Raw genomic sequence first — 17,826 nt, forward strand, 5'->3', positions numbered from 1 at the left:
AAACAAAAGTCTCAGTTTTCTCTATCTATCTATTGACACTCACTGGCCACTTTAATAGGAACTTGTTCTTGATTCTAAGATCCTTGTTCTTGGCTGCAGGAGTGGAACCCAATGTGGTCTTCTGCTGTTGCATGCTGAGATGCTTTTCTGCTCACCACAGTTATAAAGAGTGATACTATATCCTTCCTGGCAGCTCAAACCAATCTGGCCATTTTCCTCTGACCTCTCTTATCAACAAGGCATTTGTTTTCACCCACAGAACTGTCACTCACTCAATGATGTTTCTTGTTTTTCACATCTAGAGACTGTTGTGTGTGAAAACGCCAGGAGATCAGCAGTTTCTGAAATACTCAAACCAGTCCATCTGGCGCCAACACCCACACCACAGTGAAAGTCACAGAGATCACAATTTTCCCATTCTGATGTTTGAAGTGAACAGTAACTGAAGCTCTTGATTTGTATCTGCATGATTTTCTGCATTGTGTTTCTGTCAAGGGACTGGCTGATTAGAGAACTGCATAAAACAGCAGGTGGATGGGTGTACCTAATAAAGTGGCCGGTGAGTATATATATATATATATATAAACCTTTATTGTCATTCGGTATGCAACAAGTGTACACAGAACAAAATTTCATTGCAATTTGGCTCAGCACAGAATTAAATATGAAAGAGTATTAAATTATGCAGCAGCAAAAACTATTATAAAATGCAATAGTATAAAGTGACCTGTGGAATTAGGAAATGTTCAAGTTATAAATAGAAGTTTAGAGTTTGGGTTTGGAGTTCAGCAGTCTGGTGACCTGGGGGAAAAGCTGTTACAGAACCTGGTGGTCCTGCACCGAATACTGCGGAACCTCTTTCCAGAGGCCAGAGGGGAGAACAGTCCATACTGAGGGTGTGAGGGGTCACTGAGGATGCTTCTGGCTCGAGACATGCAACGCCTTGGCGCAATGTCCTGAATGGAGGGAAGAGAAGCCCCAATGATTTTCTCTGCTGTCCTCACCACTCTCCTCACAGTCTTCCAGTCTAGACCCCGAAGCCGTTTGTTTTCAGGATAATGGCTGGCTGATGAAATTATTGGCTGGCTAGCTGACTCAGCCAAAACCTTAATGGCTGCTGCAGCCACCAAAATGTTTATGGCTACAAATGGCTGATACTGTTTCTTCACACCTATGGTCTACGTTCAATTGATTATAAGATGCAGTGTACTGGTTACACAGATACATAGGCTATTTCCACAACACAGTTTGGTTAAAAAACTGATTGTACTACAACAAATGGTGTATTTATGATAGCATTTATTGATTATAAGTTATTTATTTATTTATTACATTTATTTATTATAAGTACTTAGATGTATTATTATTATTATTATCTCTCTCTCACACACACACACACACACACATACACACGGGTCATTTAACATGAAATCATATGAATTATGAGATATTAAAATATAGTAGGCCCTAGTAGACTTTATTCTGTGCAGTGTACGGCGACGGATTCGCTCTAAATTATCTCCGACCGCCAAGTTCACTAATGTTCTGTCTGCCTTGCCTACCAGGCAAACAGAGCGGTCAGTATATTGCTAGCTGTGGTCAGACTGCAAAGTATGAATCATGAAAGAGTGTCTCTGAGGGAGTCCCGCTTAATTAATGGACGTCACTGTGTGGCATATATCCGGGCGAACGGATCAAACAAATGGTGGGAATAAAAAGCAAATTACCACAGGTCCCCTGGTCTCTTACTTCATTGTAAATATAAATCTAGCAAGATTGTTGTTCAATGCTAATAATAAGCTAATCTGGATTGTTCGAGGAAGGCATCTAGCTATCTACTCTCACTAGCAATGACCAGTGAAGGACTGGCAGCTATCTTACTATGATGAAAGTAGAGTGGTGGAGTACTTTTTTTTTATCAATCTCGAAGTATGTGAAACAAACAAACAAACAAAAAAAATACCTTTACACTTTCCCTCAGCAGCGGCAAAGAATGCAGCCATCTCGTCGATATCGGAGTCGATTGATGCTCTGGGTGGGTTCCCGGGTTCCCCAGTGTATCGTGGTAATGGTGTGAGGGGCGGGAAGCCAGACAGGTAGTCACAACGGCAAGCTTGTGGTGGCTCTCTGTGCTGTGATATCAGTTCTAAATCTCTACAGTGTATGCCTATACGTCTCTATTGTGTTACTACTAGTGTGTACAGTTGATCATGTTTGTGTCACTTTTCTTGTAGCTCATGATGTGGATAAACCCATTATTTGATGTACACAATTCTTAGTGGTTCAGCCAAATTTTATTAGATAGCGGCTCAAATTGGCTTACAAAATTATTGGCTGGTGGCGGCTCAAATTCTAAATGGCAGTTTTAGCGGCGCCTGGTGGCGGCTTCGGGGTCTATTCCAGTCAGAGGCACTGCAGCCTCCACACCACACAGAGATGCAGCTGGTTAGAATGCTCTCTATGGTGCTTCTGTAGAATGTAGTGAGGATGGGCAGGGGCAGGTGGGCTCTCCTCATCCTATGCAGGAAGTGCAGATGCTGCTGTGCCTTCTTGACCAGTGATGCGGTGTTCACAGACCAGGTGAAGTTGTCTGTGATGTACAACCCAGGAACTTGGTGCTATTGACCACCTGCACAGCCGTGTTGTTGATAAGAAGTGGAGCATGGCTGGGCTGGTTCTTCCTGAAGTCAACAATGAGCTCTAGTTTTGTCCACGTTCAGGATCAGGTTGTTTTCCCTGCACCAGCCCACCAGCAGCTCCACCTCCTGTCTATAGGCCAGGTCATTGTCGTCCCTGATGAGGCCCACCACTGTTGTGTCGTCCGCAAACTTCGCAATGTGGTTGCTGGCAGCCCTGAGGACACAGTCATGTGTCATCAGAGTGAACAGCAGAGGGCTCAGGACACAGCCTTGAGGGGAGCCTGTACTGAGGGTGATGACACTGGAGGTGTTCTGTCCGACCTGCACTGACTGTGGTCTTTCAGTGAGGAAGTCTAGCAGCCAGTTGCACGGGGGTGGGTGGGTGGGGGGTTTGGGTGCTGAAACCCAGGGGACCCAGTTTGTTCACCAGATCTTGTGGAATGATAGTAGTAAATGCTGAACTGAAGTCCAGGAACAGCATCCGCACATGAGTGTTGTTCTCTTCCAGGTGTGCAAGGCTCAGGTGAAGAGCATGCATAGATAGATAGATAGATAGATAGATAGATAGATAGATAGATAGATAGATAGATAGATAGATAGATAGATAGATAGATAGATAGATAGATAGATAGATAGATAGATAGATAGATAGATAGATAGATAGATAATTTTTTGGCAATAGATCGATAGATAAGTAGAGGCTCAGGTGAAGAGCATGCATAGATAGATAGATAGATAGATAGATAGATAGATAGATAGATAGATAGATAATTTTTTGGCAATAGATCGATAGATAAGTAGACAGATAGACAGACATATATATGCCAAAAAATTGAGAGAGCACTTTTTTGCTGTATCTATAGAACTGGGCACAGCTGGATGTTCAATATAAAATAACTGTGCAGTGAATAAGCTTTTATGTGCCATCAATTGTATTCACCCTGCCTTGAGTACTTAAGATTTATTTTTTCATTTTCACTGGTGATATCTGTCGTGTAAGTGTATAGTATGTGAAAATAACTCATTTTATCCGAATACAGTATGTGTTGATCATCGTCTATCCTACATCACTTTCAACCACTGCATTGCTTTGGCTGAATAACTTTGATTGATCTGTTTCCAAACCCAGCAATACTAAGGTGTTCAAAACTCGTCAGCAATGCAACAACTGATACAACTGTCTCATTGCCATCCACACTACCAAGTCAAGACCAGACAGAAACACCAGTCTCTTCAGCCCTAGGGTGATTAAACAGAAATTCTCTTGTAGTTAATGACCCCCGTCAGCACTTTCATTTTGATAGTTTGACATCAGAACTGACATCAGAATAAACCACATGGAACAGTTTCATGGTCTGAATAGGATAACATTTTCAGAACAGGCAGAGACAAATTGCTTATTGCATCATTGCATGCTTAAACCTGTCCTCCAATCCTGTGCTGAAGGGTGAATTTGGCTTTTGAAAGAAAAATAAGTAAAATAATATTAAACTGATTTGATATTCACTACTTAACAAACAGGAAAATGAAAGGTTATTATCACAAGTTGTTCTCATTGACTGAAATAAAATTATTTAAAAGAAAGATTTAAAAGAAAGTGAAAATAACTGCAGCTGAAACTAAGTGAAATAATAATAAAACACAAATTGTGTAAAGTTGTTACTGTCCATGTATTTCTCCCCACAATAAAAAATATTTTGTAAAACCATTGATCCTTCGGGTCCAGTTGTGTACCTTAATGATAATTAATTACAACTTCAAATCAGAAAAAACATTGAGTGTTATAGAAAATGCAAATAAATGAAAAAGCAGTGATTTCTAAATTTATTTTAACTTGTATTCCATTGCAGACAGTATGAATGCAAGACATTTCATGTTTTGTCTGGTCAACTTCATTTAATTTGTTAATGTACATACATTCCTGTGTTTCACAACACATTCCAAAAAAAAAAAAGTCAGGGGAGATTTGGGGCTAGTAACAAGGGAAAACAATGAAATAATCATGTGATTTGAAACAGGTGATGTCAACAGGTGATTGTAATCATGATTTCGTACAAAATCGGTATCCAGAAAAGGCCTCGTCTTTGAGGAGCAAAGATGGGCCAAGGATCTCCAATTTGTCAACAAATGCAAGAGAAAATTATTGAAATGTTTAAACACAATCTTCTTCAAAGAAAGATACAAAATGATTTGAATATTTCACCTTCTATGGCGCATAAGATCATTAAATGATTCAAGGAATCTGGAGGAATTTCAGTACGGCAAGGGCACAAGCCTAAGCTGAACATCTGTGATCTCTGATTCCTCAAATGACACTGCATCAAGAACCATCATTCATTTATAGCTGATATAACCACATGGGGCGGCACGGTGGTGTAGTGGTTAGCGCTGTCGCCTCACAGCAAGAAGGTCCGGGTTCGAGCCCCGTGGCCGGCGAGGGCCTTTCTGTGCGGAGTTTGCATGTTCTCCCCGTGTCCGCGTGGGTTTCCTCCGGGTGCTCCGGTTTCCCCCACAGTCCAAAGACATGCAGGTTAGGTTAACTGGTGACTCTAAATTGACCGTAGGTGTGAATGGTTGTCTGTGTCTATGTGTCAGCCCTGTGATGACCTGGCGACTTGTCCAGGGTGTACCCCGCCTTTCGCCCATAGTCAGCTGGGATAGGCTCCAGCTTGCCTGCGACCCTGTAGAAGGATAAAGTGGCTAGAGATAATGAGATGAGATGAGATGAGATAACCACATGGGCTCAGGATAATTTTGGCAAACCTTTGGCAAGGTTGTATTGTTTTGAGTGCAGTACAGCTCAAAGATGATTTGCAAATCATTGTATTTGTTTTTAATTTTAATTTCTACATACCATCCCAAGTTTTTCTGATTTGAGATTGTACAATTACAAGGGTAAAAAAAATGCTATTCCTTACATATTATTTTAAATTTGGAGAAGACATACCACCCAGTAAGCAACCTTTTCACCTTAAAACCCCAATTTATTACCTTTTTCTCAGAAAGTCATTAGCTCTCCTGAAAGAAAAATGTGATTGAAATTATTTAGGACAAGAATATAAGGTTTCTGTAATATGTATGGTTGATGAATATAAGGTTTATGTAATATTCTTCTGTAACATAAAAATTGGAGCAGACAATTTGCTCCTAAATGTTTACTTTGGAATAGAGGGTGAAAAAAATCACTTCCCTGGAAGAGCATTGAATATCTGCCAGAGGATGTGTTATGCAATGTCACTAGAAGCAGAATGGCTATAAAAGGGCTAAGCTCAGCTTCTTAGCTGATATCTCCTGAAGCACTTGACACAAGTGTCTTCCTGATTTTTTTTTATTTGCATTATTCTCTTTATTTTATTTTGATTAAAAATAATGAACCCCTCAGCTCTAGCTATCACTTTTTTAACCTGTGCTTTCTTGGCAATGACGGAAGGTATGGACATTTTTTTTTAATATTTACTTTTCTTTATAGATTTGTTTATATTACCGGTTTCTTAAGAAATCATAGTAAATTATGTGTTTAAGTGTATTTAATTGAAGTGACGTACATAGGATGTTACTAATAGCATCTTGCTTTTGAGTGCAATAAAATTTGTTCTTCAACAAATTTTGAGGCATTTAAAAAAACAAGACTATTCATGTGTTTATCAGAGAAGTTGTGCACTTTATTGATCACATCTCTCTTCCTCAGCAAAAGTTCTACAACTGCAGCTCCGATGCCAGTGTACAAGCATAAAAGTAGAACAGGAAATCTCCAATGATAGAATTGTGAAGATGGAGGTTTTTCAACCTGGTCCTCATTGCAATGAAAAAGAAGTAATGTAAGTATAAATGAAATGATTCAAAAAACTTTTTTTTTTCAGTTCATTTTACAGTATGTAACATTTTGCAATATTGGCTGCAAAAATATGTGTAGTTGTAACAGGTCAATCTGATTTAGGCCTAGAGTCAGCCATTTCACTGACGTTGAAAATAAAATCATGTCTTATACTTGCAGTGCTTTAGTGAAATTCCGGAAAGAAGTTAAATTGTGCCTCAACCCTAAAGACAAGTGGGTTCAGAAAGCCCTCAAAAGGTAAGTTTCACATTTAAGGGTTTTCCTTTTTCACGAGTACTCATTAATAATTTTAAGACCACACAGTATTGTATTTGATGTAGATTGATAGAGCAGAATTTAATTTGGTTTGGTTCACATAAATGTAACCTAACGGTTTTAAACTCTCAATCATCAGCATCAACATTAACATGAACATCTTTCTCTTCCTAACTGCAGAAGGAATCTGGCACTATAGAATACTACTGTGATGAAGATGGTTAAAGGAGAAGAAAAGAAAGAAGACCTGAGGAAGGAAAAATGTCTCTTAACATCTCAGTGTTTTTTCACTTATCATATGAATAATTGTCTAAGCTCTAACAGTAATTTTATACATGGTCTGTATTTAAAAAAAACAGACTTCTGTGTCTGTTCTATGTTTTGTTTTGTTTTTTTAAGTACAACAATTTATGAACATTTCAGGAATATTATTAATAAAGTTTTTTTAATGCTATACTGTCTATGTTATTCACAGCTTCATATTCATGCTTCAGTGGCTACATCAATTAATCAAATGGCTCTAAATAACTGGCTCTAAATAAGACACTAGTAAAACATATATGTCAGCTACAGCGGTGCTTGAAAGTTTGTGAACCCTTTCGAATTTTCTATATTTCTGCATAAATATGACCTAAAACAACATCAGATTTTCACACAAGTTCTAAAAGTAGATCAAGACAGCCCAGTTAAACAAATAAGACAAAAGTATTATACTTGGTCATTTATTTATTGAGGAAAATTATCCAATATTACATATCTCTGAGTGGCAAAAGTATGTGAACCTTTGCTTTCAGTATCTGGTGTGACCCCCTTGTGCAGCAATAACTGTAACTAAACATTTCCGGTAACTGTTGATCAGTCTTGCACACCAGCTTGGAGGAATTTTAGTCCATTCCTCTGTACAGAACAGCTTCAACTCTGGGATGTTGGTGGGTTTCCTCACATGAACTGCTCGCTTCAGGTCCTTCCACAATATTCCGACTGGATTAAGGCCAGGACTTTGACTTGGCCATTCCAAAACATTAACTTTATTCTTCTTTAACCATTCTTTGGTAGAACGACTCGTGTGCTTATGGTCGTTGTCTTGCCGCATGACCCACCTTCTCTTGAGATTCAGTTCATGGACAGATATCCTGACATTTTCCTTTAAAATTTGCTGGTATAATTCAGAATTCGTTCCATCAATGATGGCAAGCCGTCCTGGCTCAGATACAGCAAAACAGGCGCAAACCATGATACTACCACCACCATGTTTCACAGATTGGATAAGGTTCTTATGCTGGAATGCAGTGTTTTCCTTTCTCTGAACATAACACTTCTCATTTAAACCAAAAAGTTCTATTTTGGTCTCATCCGTCCACAAAACATTTTTCCAATAGCCTTCTGGCTTGTCCACGTGATCTTTAGCAAACTGCAGACAAGCAGCAATGTTCTTTTTGGAGAGCAGTGGCCTTCTCCTTGCAACCCTGCCATGCATACCATTGTTGTTCAGTGTTCTCCTGATGGTGGACTCATGAACATTAACATTAGCCAATGTGAGAGAGGCCTTCAGTTGCTTAGAAGTTACCCTGGGGTCCTTTGTGACCTTGCCAACTATTACATGCCTTGCTTTTGGAGTGATCTTTGTTGGTCGACCACTCCTGGGGAGGGTAACAATGGTCTTGAATTTCCTCCATTTGTACACAATCTGTCTGACTGTGGATTGGTGGAGTCCATACTCTTTACAGATGGTTTTGTAACCTTTTCCAGCCTAATGAGCATCAACAATGCTTTTTCTGAGGTCCTCAGAAATCTCCTTTGTTCGTGCCATGATGCACTTCCACAAACTTGTTGTGAAGGTCAGACTTTGATAGATCCCTGGTCTTTAAATAAAACAGCGTGCCCACTCACACCTGATTGTCATCCTATTGATTGAAAACACCTGACTCTAATTTCACCTTCAAATTAACTGCTAATCCTAGAGGTTCACATACTTTTGCCACTCACAGATATGTAATATTGGATCATTTTCTTCAATAAATAAATGACCAAGTATAATATTTTTGTCTCATTTGTTTAACTAGGTTCTCTTTTTCTACTTTTAGGACTTGTGTGAAAATCTGATGATGTTTTAGGTCATATTTATGCAGAAATATAGAAAATTCTAAAGGGTTCACAAACCTTCAAGCATAACATTAAGACCACCAAGAGGTGAAGTGAATGACATTGATTAATTGTTTGTCATTACAATGGCACCTGTCAAGGGGTGGGCTATATTAGGCAGCAAGAGAACAGTCAGTTCTTTAAAAATGTTTTATATATCCACCAATCATGTGGCAGCAGAATAATGGGAAAAAAAATAATTCAGATAAACATCAGAATGGGGGGAAACGTGATGACCATGGCATGGTTGTTGGTACCAGATAGGCTGAAAATATTGATCTCCTGGGATTTTCCACACACAACAGTCTCTAGTGTTTATACAGAACGGTGTAATAAAAAAAATCCTGTGAGTGAAGGGTCTGCAGGCTGAAACACCTTGTTGATGAGAAACATCAGAGGAGAATGACCAGACTGGTTTGAGCTGACAGGAACTCTATTGTAACTCAAATAATGAGTTAAATAATGTAACTCAAATTCATCATCTGAATCATTATTTATGAAGCATGTTTTATTTTGAGTTAAAAATCTCACAGTCCTGCAATGATCTGGTGACTTGTCCAGGGTGTACCCTGCCTCTCGCCCATAGTCAGCTGGGATAGGCTCCAGCTTGCCTGCAACCCTGCACAGGATAAGCGGCTACAGATAATGGACGGATGGATGGATTAAAAATCTCACAGTGCTTTACAAATTTTTACAATGTGTAAAGTCTTTAGGATAGAGCATATAAATTAAACAGTCTCTTCAGAATAGATTATAAACCTATGGTAATTAAAAATCAAGATAAAAGAACTACACTCTGAGAATAGAACAGTTCAGTGTTTGTACCTTTACTGTTCTATACAGAACCTTTAAGAGTGGATAAGTAGGCCAAATTGAACAGGAACAATTTCTGTATTCAAGACCTTGAGCAGTCATATAAATGGACACTAAGACTTCGATTCAAGAAAGCTTTATTGTCAATACGTTCATATGCAAGTATATAATGCATTGAAATACCGTTTCCCTCAGGCTCCCCATGGTGCACTTATAGAGAAAATAGATTACAAAACAACATATATAAATAACTGTCTATAGCTATCTAGGTAACATTTACTATCTAAACATCTAGCTGTACAATAAACAACATAAATGACAAGACAAAGATGGGTGCAAATTGGCATTGGGCATGTGTGCGCAAATGTGCATTTTTGTGCAAAAATACATTACAAGAGAATGCAGTTCACTTACGTGTGTGTATCTCACTACCCTACAATGTAGCAATACACCTACTTGTGTGTCTCAGGTATTTTGAACGAACATGTACATGATCTACTGGAACTGTTTTTGCTTTGGCTTGCGAATGCCAGTGTAACAATGACTCAACAGCCTATGTCAGTGCTTGTAAAGGATAAGCATATCTTAGCTTCCCTGGGGGGGCTCTGAGTTATACACCTGGATCAAGATTCTGAATTCAGAATTTTATAATGCAGGTAATGCAGGATTATTATTATTATTATTATTGGAATAATGTGTGTGTTGGATGTATTGGCTTTATTTTAACATATTGGATTTCCAATGGTAAGTCAAAAAGTTCTAAGACAGATGTTATAATTTCAAAAGGTGTGAAAGACATCCCCCAGAATTCTACAAAGAAGGAATTCTCCGATGGAAACATCACTTGCAGAATTGTTTAGACTTAAATGGAGGATATGTAGAGAAATAGCTTTGTTATTTTCATGAATAAAGATTTTTTTCAATTTGTCTTAAAACTTTTTTGACTTACCCTCGTATTTCAGCATATTTTTGAGGGGGTGTCAGTCTTACCACAATTTGAATGTTGATTATTTTAATTATAGAAAATGAAAATTGTTTCATAAAATTCAAACATTTTTAACCTATTTGTTGAAAATATGGAATCTTCTTCTTCTGTTCCCATTATGGGTCACCACAGCAGATAATGTCCCTCCATCTTTTCCTGTCTTCTGTATCTTTTTCTGTTACACCAACCATCCTCATGTCCTCCTTCACCACGTCCATAAATCTCATCTTTGGTTTTCCTCTTCTCTTTCTACCTGGCAACTCCATCTCCAGCATTCTTCTCTCAATATACCCTGGATCTCTCCTCTGTACGTGTCTAAACCATCTCAATCTTGCATCTCTCACTTTGTCTCCAAGCCGTCCTATATGTGCTGTCCCTCTAATATACTCATTTCTCATCCTGTCCAACTTTGTCACTCCCAATGAAAATCTCAGCATCTTAAGCTCTGCTACCTCCAGTTCAGCCTCCTGTCTTTTTGTCAGTGCCACTGTCTCCAAACCATATAACATTGCTGCTCTTAATACTGTCCTGTACACCTTCCCTTTCACTCTTGCTGGCAACCTTCTGTCATAAATCACTCCTGACCCTCTCCTCCATCCATTCCAATGTGCTTGCACTCTCTTCTTCACTTCTCCTCTGCACTTGCCATTGCTTTGTACAGTTGACCCCAGATATTTGAACTCCTCTGCTTTGACCACCTCTATTCCTTGTAGCTGTACTATTCCATGTCCTCACCCTCATTCGCGCACATATACTCCATCTTGCTCCTACTGACTTTCATTCTCCTTCTTTCTAGGGCATATCTCCATGTCTTCAAGTTTTCTTCCACTTGCTCCCTGTCCTCACTACAGATCACAATATCATCTGCACACATCATTATCCATGGGGCCTCTTACCTGGTGTTGTCTGTCAACCTGTCCATTATCATTGCAAACAGGAAAGGGGTTAGGGCTGAGCCCTGGTGCAACCCAACATCCACCTTAAATGCCTCCGTCATTCCCACTGCACATCTCACTGCTGTCTCACTCTCCTCATACATATCGTGCACCAATCTCACATACTTCCCACCACTCCTGATTTCTTCATGCAGTACCACAGCTCTTCTCTCAGTAAGCTGTCATATGCCTTCTCTAAATCCACAAACACACAATGCAGCTCCTTCTGGCCTTACCTATATTTTTCCATCAACAGCCTCAAAGGAAGTATTGCATCTGTAGTACTCTTTCCTGCCATGAAACCCTATTGCTGCTCACATATCTCCACCTCTCCTCTTAGCCAAGCTTCCACTACTCTTTCCCAAAACTTCATGCTGTAGGTTGTCAACTTTATACCTCTTTAGTTATCGGTACAGGTCATTGAACATCGCCCTTGTTCTTGAATATCGGTACCAGTATACTTCTTCTCCACTCCTCAGGCATCCTCTCACTTTCCAATATCTTGTTAAGCAATTTGGTCAAAAGTCAATTGCCATCTCTCCTAAGCATCTCCATGCCTCCATTGGTATATCATCTGGGCCAACTGCCTTACCACTTTTCATTCTCTTCACAGCTCTCCTTACTTCTTCTTTGTTAATCTGCTGTACTTCCTGATTCACTATCTCCACCTTGGCCAACCTTATGTCTCTTTCATTATCTTCATTCATCAGCTTCTCAAAGTACTCCATCCACCTTCTCAACACACACTCTTCACTTGTCAGCATTTCTATCTGTATTCTTCATCAGCCTAACCTGCTGCACATCCTTCCCAGCTTGGTCTTGTTGTCTTGCTAATCGGTACAGGTCCTTTTCTCTATCCTTAGTTTCTAACCTTTCATATAGTTCATCATATGCCTTTTCTTTCACCTTTGCTACTGCTCTCTTTACTTTTCCCCCGCATCTCCTTATATTCTTGTCTGCTCTCTTCATTTCTCTTTTTATCCCAGTTTTGCTTTGCCAACTTCTTCCTCCTTATACTTTCCTGGACTTCCTCATTCCACCACCAATTTGGCACAGTGGTGTAGTGGTTAGCACTGTCGCCTCACAGCAAGAAGGTTCTGGGTTTGAGCCCATTCTGGGTTCTGGGTTCCATTGGGGGCCTTTCTGTGTGGAGTTTGCATGTTATCCCCATGTCTGTGTGGGTTTCCTCCGGGTGCTCTGGTTTCCCCCACAGTTCAAAGACATGCCGTTAGGTTAACATGGGGCAGCCTTAGGCTGAGGTGCCCTTGAGCAAGGCACCTAACCCCCAACTGCTCCCCAGGTGCTATAGCATGGCTGCCCACTGTTCTCTCTCTCTCTCTCTGTGTGTGTGTGTGTGTGTGTGTGTGTGTGTGTGTGTGTGTGTGTGTGTGTGTGTGAGTGAGTGAGTGTGTGCACTCATTGCTCACGTGTGTGTGCATGTGTGTCTTCGCTCCTTCAGATGGGTTAAATGCAGAGAGGAATTTCACTGTGCTTAAGTGTGTGCGTGATAAATTTGCTCTTCTTCCACCAAATCACCACCAAGTAATTTAAAATATGGGCATAATGACCACTATATTTTAAAAAAAGAAAGAAAAATGACATGGCAACATTAAGTTAAATGAATTTCAAAAAATGGTAGTTTTGAGAGTGTTTCTTTCTTTTAAAATCTTTTTGTCGTAAAGGTTTGATCAGAGCCAGTAATCTGTTAAGATTATAACTGACAAGCAGCTTTGGTTTGGTTTCCAAAGTACAAAATAAGCTCTTATTTTATTTCTTTTTCTATTTTTTTTTCTTTCCTGTGTGTTTGTGTAGTTTGGTGTTTGTCTGAGTGTTTTGTCCGCCGGTTGTGGTGTAGCTCCGGACCCAGTTTTGGGCGTTGGTTCCCTCCAGGCCTTGGTTCGCCGTGGGTGATGCCTGTGCTCCCAGCTATGGACTGCAGTGAGCCTGTTGCTCAATTTGCATCGTGGTTGTCCAGCGCTCTGTGCTTTAATGCTTGGCGTGATGTTCCGAGTGATGTTGCTCGGTGGCATCGCAGCGGCTGTGCAGGCGGTTTGGGACACACCAGCGCTCTGCGTGGCGGAGCTTCTCTGCTCGCTGTGTGGATCCACGGCGTGGTGTTCGAGCGATGTTGCTGACGGCGTCACGGCGGCGGTGCTGGAGATGTGGGACTTGTTTTCGTGCGCCTTTTGGTGGGACTGTGGCTGCTACACCACGGGAATTACATCCTGACCCCTACTTGGTGGACTTTTTACTTTTTATTATTTATTTATTTATTTATTTATTTTTTCCTTGTCTATAATTGTAAAGCGTCCTTGGGTTTTTTGAAAGGCGCTATATAAATTTAACTTATTATTATTATTATTATTATTATTATTATAATGCCAAATAGCATGTGTGTATTAGTATGTTTGTTTACAACTAAAGCAGAACACACCACATTTTCATTTTATGGAAGGATCTGCTTTGGATTATCCAAATGCGATAAATCCACTATAAGTAACTTTGAGAAAAAATATATTTACCAAAAGTGTGGTAGCATGAAAATCACTATTTTCTGTTTGAAACTTTAATATAACACTATGAGGTTGTAATAACATTAAAAATGCAAATCTAGATTTTGATTTTTTAAATTTTTTAAAAACTGTGGGTTTTTTTTTTCCAAAATGAGATATATCCGTCTCATCTCATCTCATTATCTCTAGCCGCTTTATCCTGTTCTACAGGGTCGCAGGCAAGCTGGAGCCTATCCCAGCTGACTACGGGCGAAAGGCGGGGTACACCCTGGACAAGTCGCCAGGTCATCACAGGGCTGACACAGACACAGACAACCATTCACACTCACATTCACACCTACGGTCAATTTAGAGTCACCAGCTAACCTAACCTGCATGTCTTTGGACTGTGGGGGAAACCGGAGCACCCGGAGGAAACCCATGCGGACACGGGGAGAACATGCAAACTCCGCACAGAAAGGCCCTCGCCGGCCACGGGGCTCGAACCCGGACCTTCTTGCTGTGAGGCGACAGCGTTTTTAAGTGTTGTGAGAAGGAATGGCAACAAAGTGGTAAATGCTTTACTGTCCCAACTTTTTTGAAATGTGTTGCAGGAATCAAAATTGAAATAAGTGATTATTTTGAAAAATTCATGAGGTAATCAAATAATGTTGTATTTTTTTGAGTGTAATACAGGTCAAAGATTATTTACAAATCATTGTTTTCTGTTTTAATTTCAATTGCAACATACTGTTCCAACTTTTTCTGATTCAGGGTTGTATTTTTAAGCAAATTTCATTGGCTCCCACAGCTGCAGCTCACATGGATTAAAGCAAAAAAAAAAATCATCTGACTGAAAAAAAAAAAGCTCCATGTCGTTGGCCCCTACCATGTCAGCGATGCGTCAAATTTTAAACGCCGTGTTGTCCATTATCCCCTAGGCCCCTACTTATAGTACATTTACATAATTTTAACAATGACTAAAGCTAAGGCAAGACTTTACCATTGTCATTACTGGCTATAAATAATGAAACATCAAGTTTTCAGCGCAAAGTGCAAATTTATTTCAACAATACTTTAGTCATGCAAAACAGTGGTTAAGAGAAAAGTGCAAGTGCAGTCGAACTTGAACCATGCTTTCAAAAGAGTGGAACAGAAAGAAAAATAAGAAAATCTGTTGAAATAAAGCCAGGAAACAAGAAAAGTAAACTGAAAGTTCACTTTTTCTGCTTCTTCACAGTGAAGCCAAAGGCATCTAGTTTGGCAACACCTGATGCCTGTTTTTGTTTCTTTTTCCTTGGCACAGCAGCAGGAGCTTGCCATTATCGCCCATTTAATTTCGCCAAGCCCATCTCCACTTATTCTTTACCGTTTTGTCGATGTCTGACACATCTGTGCCTTCATTTAAAAGAAGCACATCCATGCTGGCAAAACCGAAAGTAATTTGACGCACTCTAGTGATGGAAATCGAAGGGCCTATGTCAGGTGGGGTTCTAAGACATCATTTATCAGCCACCTACAATGCACTCCTTGGCACACTTCCCAGACAACTGAATGCACACCAAAACCCAGCTGTTTTCAGTGACTCACAGGAGGACAGAGAGAATCAGCATTCCATTGATCACCCTAACGGGCAATCCATTGATCATCCTAACGACTCTCGAGGCCATTCACAACCAGCCCCCAGTGACCCACACCAACAGGATGACTCAGGCCAAGTTTACATTAGACCGTATCTGTCTCGTTTTCTTCGCGGATGCACTGTCCGTTTACATTAAAACGCCTGGAAACGCCGGGAAACGGGAATCCGCCAGGGTCCACGTATTCAATCCAGATCGTGTCTGGTCCGGTGCTGTGTAAATATTGAGAATACGCGGATACGCTGTGCTGAGCTCTAGCTGGCGTCGTCATTGGACAACGTCACTGTGACATCCACCTTCCTGATTCACTGGCGTTGGTCATGTGACGCGACTGCTGAAAAACGGCGCGGACTTCCACCTTGTATCACCTTTCATTAAAGAGTATAAAAGTATGAAAATACTGCAAATACTGATGCAAATACTGCCCATTGTGTAGTTATGATTGTCTTTAGGCTTGCCATCCTTCCACTTGCAAGTGGTAAGTGACGCGCATGCCCAATATGCACTGGGATCACACACACAGCGGCTCAGTCCCGAATCACTGCTCGTGCGCTTCACTCGCGTGCTCTGTGAGCTGCGCAGGGCCGGAGTGCGCACCCTCCAGAGGGCACTCGCTGTTCAGGGCGGAGTGATTTGGAGCGCAGGATGCCTGCGGAGCCGAGCGTATCCATGTATTGGCGTTGCTGTGTGCACGCTGATCGTGTATTGGCGTTGCTGTGTGCACGCTAATCGTTTTAAAAACGTTAATCTGATGATCCTCTGATACGGTCTAATGTAAACCCCACCTCAATGACACCTTAGATGAGCTTTTCATACATGAGAGGATAAATACCTGATGCTCCCTACCAGTCAGACAGAACTGAAGAAGCCTTTCGGATGAGAGGTGAAACGTCTTCAAGAATCTTCAAGCAAGTTCAGTTGCTCTCTTTTACCACCCACACTCTCTCATTGGGAACTTGCTTTGTCTTGTAAGGGGGGAGGGCTTCCTCACTTAGCAAGTGCCTCTTTGTCAAGAACCCAAAAAAAAGCTCTTCATCTTCACAGTGGATATTATATATTGATAATTGGAGAGGGTATTTTAAATATCCTAAGATGACTGCTGCATTCAGTTTAAGGTAGCCTACAGTTTGATTCAAGATGTAACTGAGTTTAGCAATGTGTTAAAATGCTTAAAGAGATGTTGAATAAACTGTGTTTTTAACATGTTTTTGATTGAACATGAATTACAGCATGTTTGATTTTTTCTGCTAAGATTGATTCAAGAACCTTCATCAGTGGAGCATAGTCTCAATCACCACTCAATCACTGTGACACAACCGTAGCTTAACACATTATTTAACCCTTATATGGTGTTAGGGTCTCTGTCCTCACATGGCCTGCTCTTATTGTGTGTGTGTGTGTTATCAGCACAACGTTCCAACACATTTCTAAGTACCGACACCTATTTGCTCCCATATTCCCACACTTTTTACTCTCTGTATCCCAGCATCCTGCAAAAAAAATTTTTGCAGGTGCAAATTTCTCTGCTCAGAGGGCAAAAATGCCCAATATAGTTTATTACTTGAACGTGAGGGACAGCAATACGCAAACCATGGCATTTTTACATACAGTATAATCAACACTGCTATGGCTGTACACCAGAAAAACACAACTGAATTGTTGATAACTTTCACATGAACTTGTACCATGATATAACTTTTACAGCAGAGTTAAGTCTGAAACCACAGGTTTGAATGACTAAAAATCATTTATCACATTTCCGTAGCGAGCAGTCAACAGCTGGCCAAGGCAGCTGTCTCCACTAACCCAGTCAGTAACTATTATACATAAAAGACCAGAGTTTGGACATTTTTGTATTCAAATTTGAGACTAAATCTTTTGAAAAACATGTAAAAATCCATAAAGTTGAATTGCTTGGAGCAGACCATTAACTGAACTCCTTGACATAGTTCCTCTTTTTTTTTTCATTTTATCATGAAAAATCGGGCAATATTTTTATTAATATGATCTACCAGAGGTAAATAATAAATATCATCCATATAATGCTGTCTTCATTGCTTGTAATTAGGATGAATTGAACATCTGGTAAG

The 17,826-nt window shown here is 40.2% G+C and overlaps 1 protein-coding gene across 2 annotated transcripts; it reads left to right on the top strand.

Moving 5' to 3' along the window:
* The first annotated feature begins 363 nt into the window (after window positions 1-363).
* Window positions 364-7,104, top strand: LOC132889109 (permeability factor 2-like). Of its 2 annotated transcripts, none has more exons than XM_060925305.1 (4): window positions 364-559; window positions 6,328-6,457; window positions 6,634-6,711; window positions 6,910-7,104. In XM_060925305.1, the coding sequence occupies exons 1-4, from the start codon at window positions 535-537 to the stop codon at window positions 6,926-6,928; spliced, it is 252 nt and encodes an 83-aa protein (XP_060781288.1). In that variant the 5' UTR covers window positions 364-534; the 3' UTR covers window positions 6,929-7,104. The 2 variants fall into 2 exon arrangements, with proteins under 2 accessions (XP_060781288.1, XP_060781281.1); XM_060925298.1 differs by lacking the exon at window positions 364-559 and adding an exon at window positions 5,945-6,069 and having other exon boundaries at window positions 6,910-7,091.
* Window positions 7,105-17,826: the final 10,722 nt, after the last annotated feature.

This window comes from Neoarius graeffei, chromosome 1 (assembly GCF_027579695.1).
Source record: "Neoarius graeffei isolate fNeoGra1 chromosome 1, fNeoGra1.pri, whole genome shotgun sequence".
NCBI lineage: Eukaryota > Metazoa > Chordata > Actinopteri > Siluriformes > Ariidae > Neoarius > Neoarius graeffei.

Bases quoted from the DNA above. Each gene is read 5' to 3' on its own strand.
- LOC132889109 (XM_060925298.1), top strand. From the start codon at position 6,009: ATGAACCCCTCAGCTCTAGCTATCACTTTTTTAACCTGTGCTTTCTTG. The intron at 6,070-6,327 runs GTATGGACATTT...TCTCTTCCTCAG, and splicing joins TTTCTTGGCAATGACGGAAG to CAAAAGTTCTACAACTGCAG. The intron at 6,458-6,633 runs GTAAGTATAAAT...TTATACTTGCAG, and splicing joins TGCAATGAAAAAGAAGTAAT to TGCTTTAGTGAAATTCCGGA.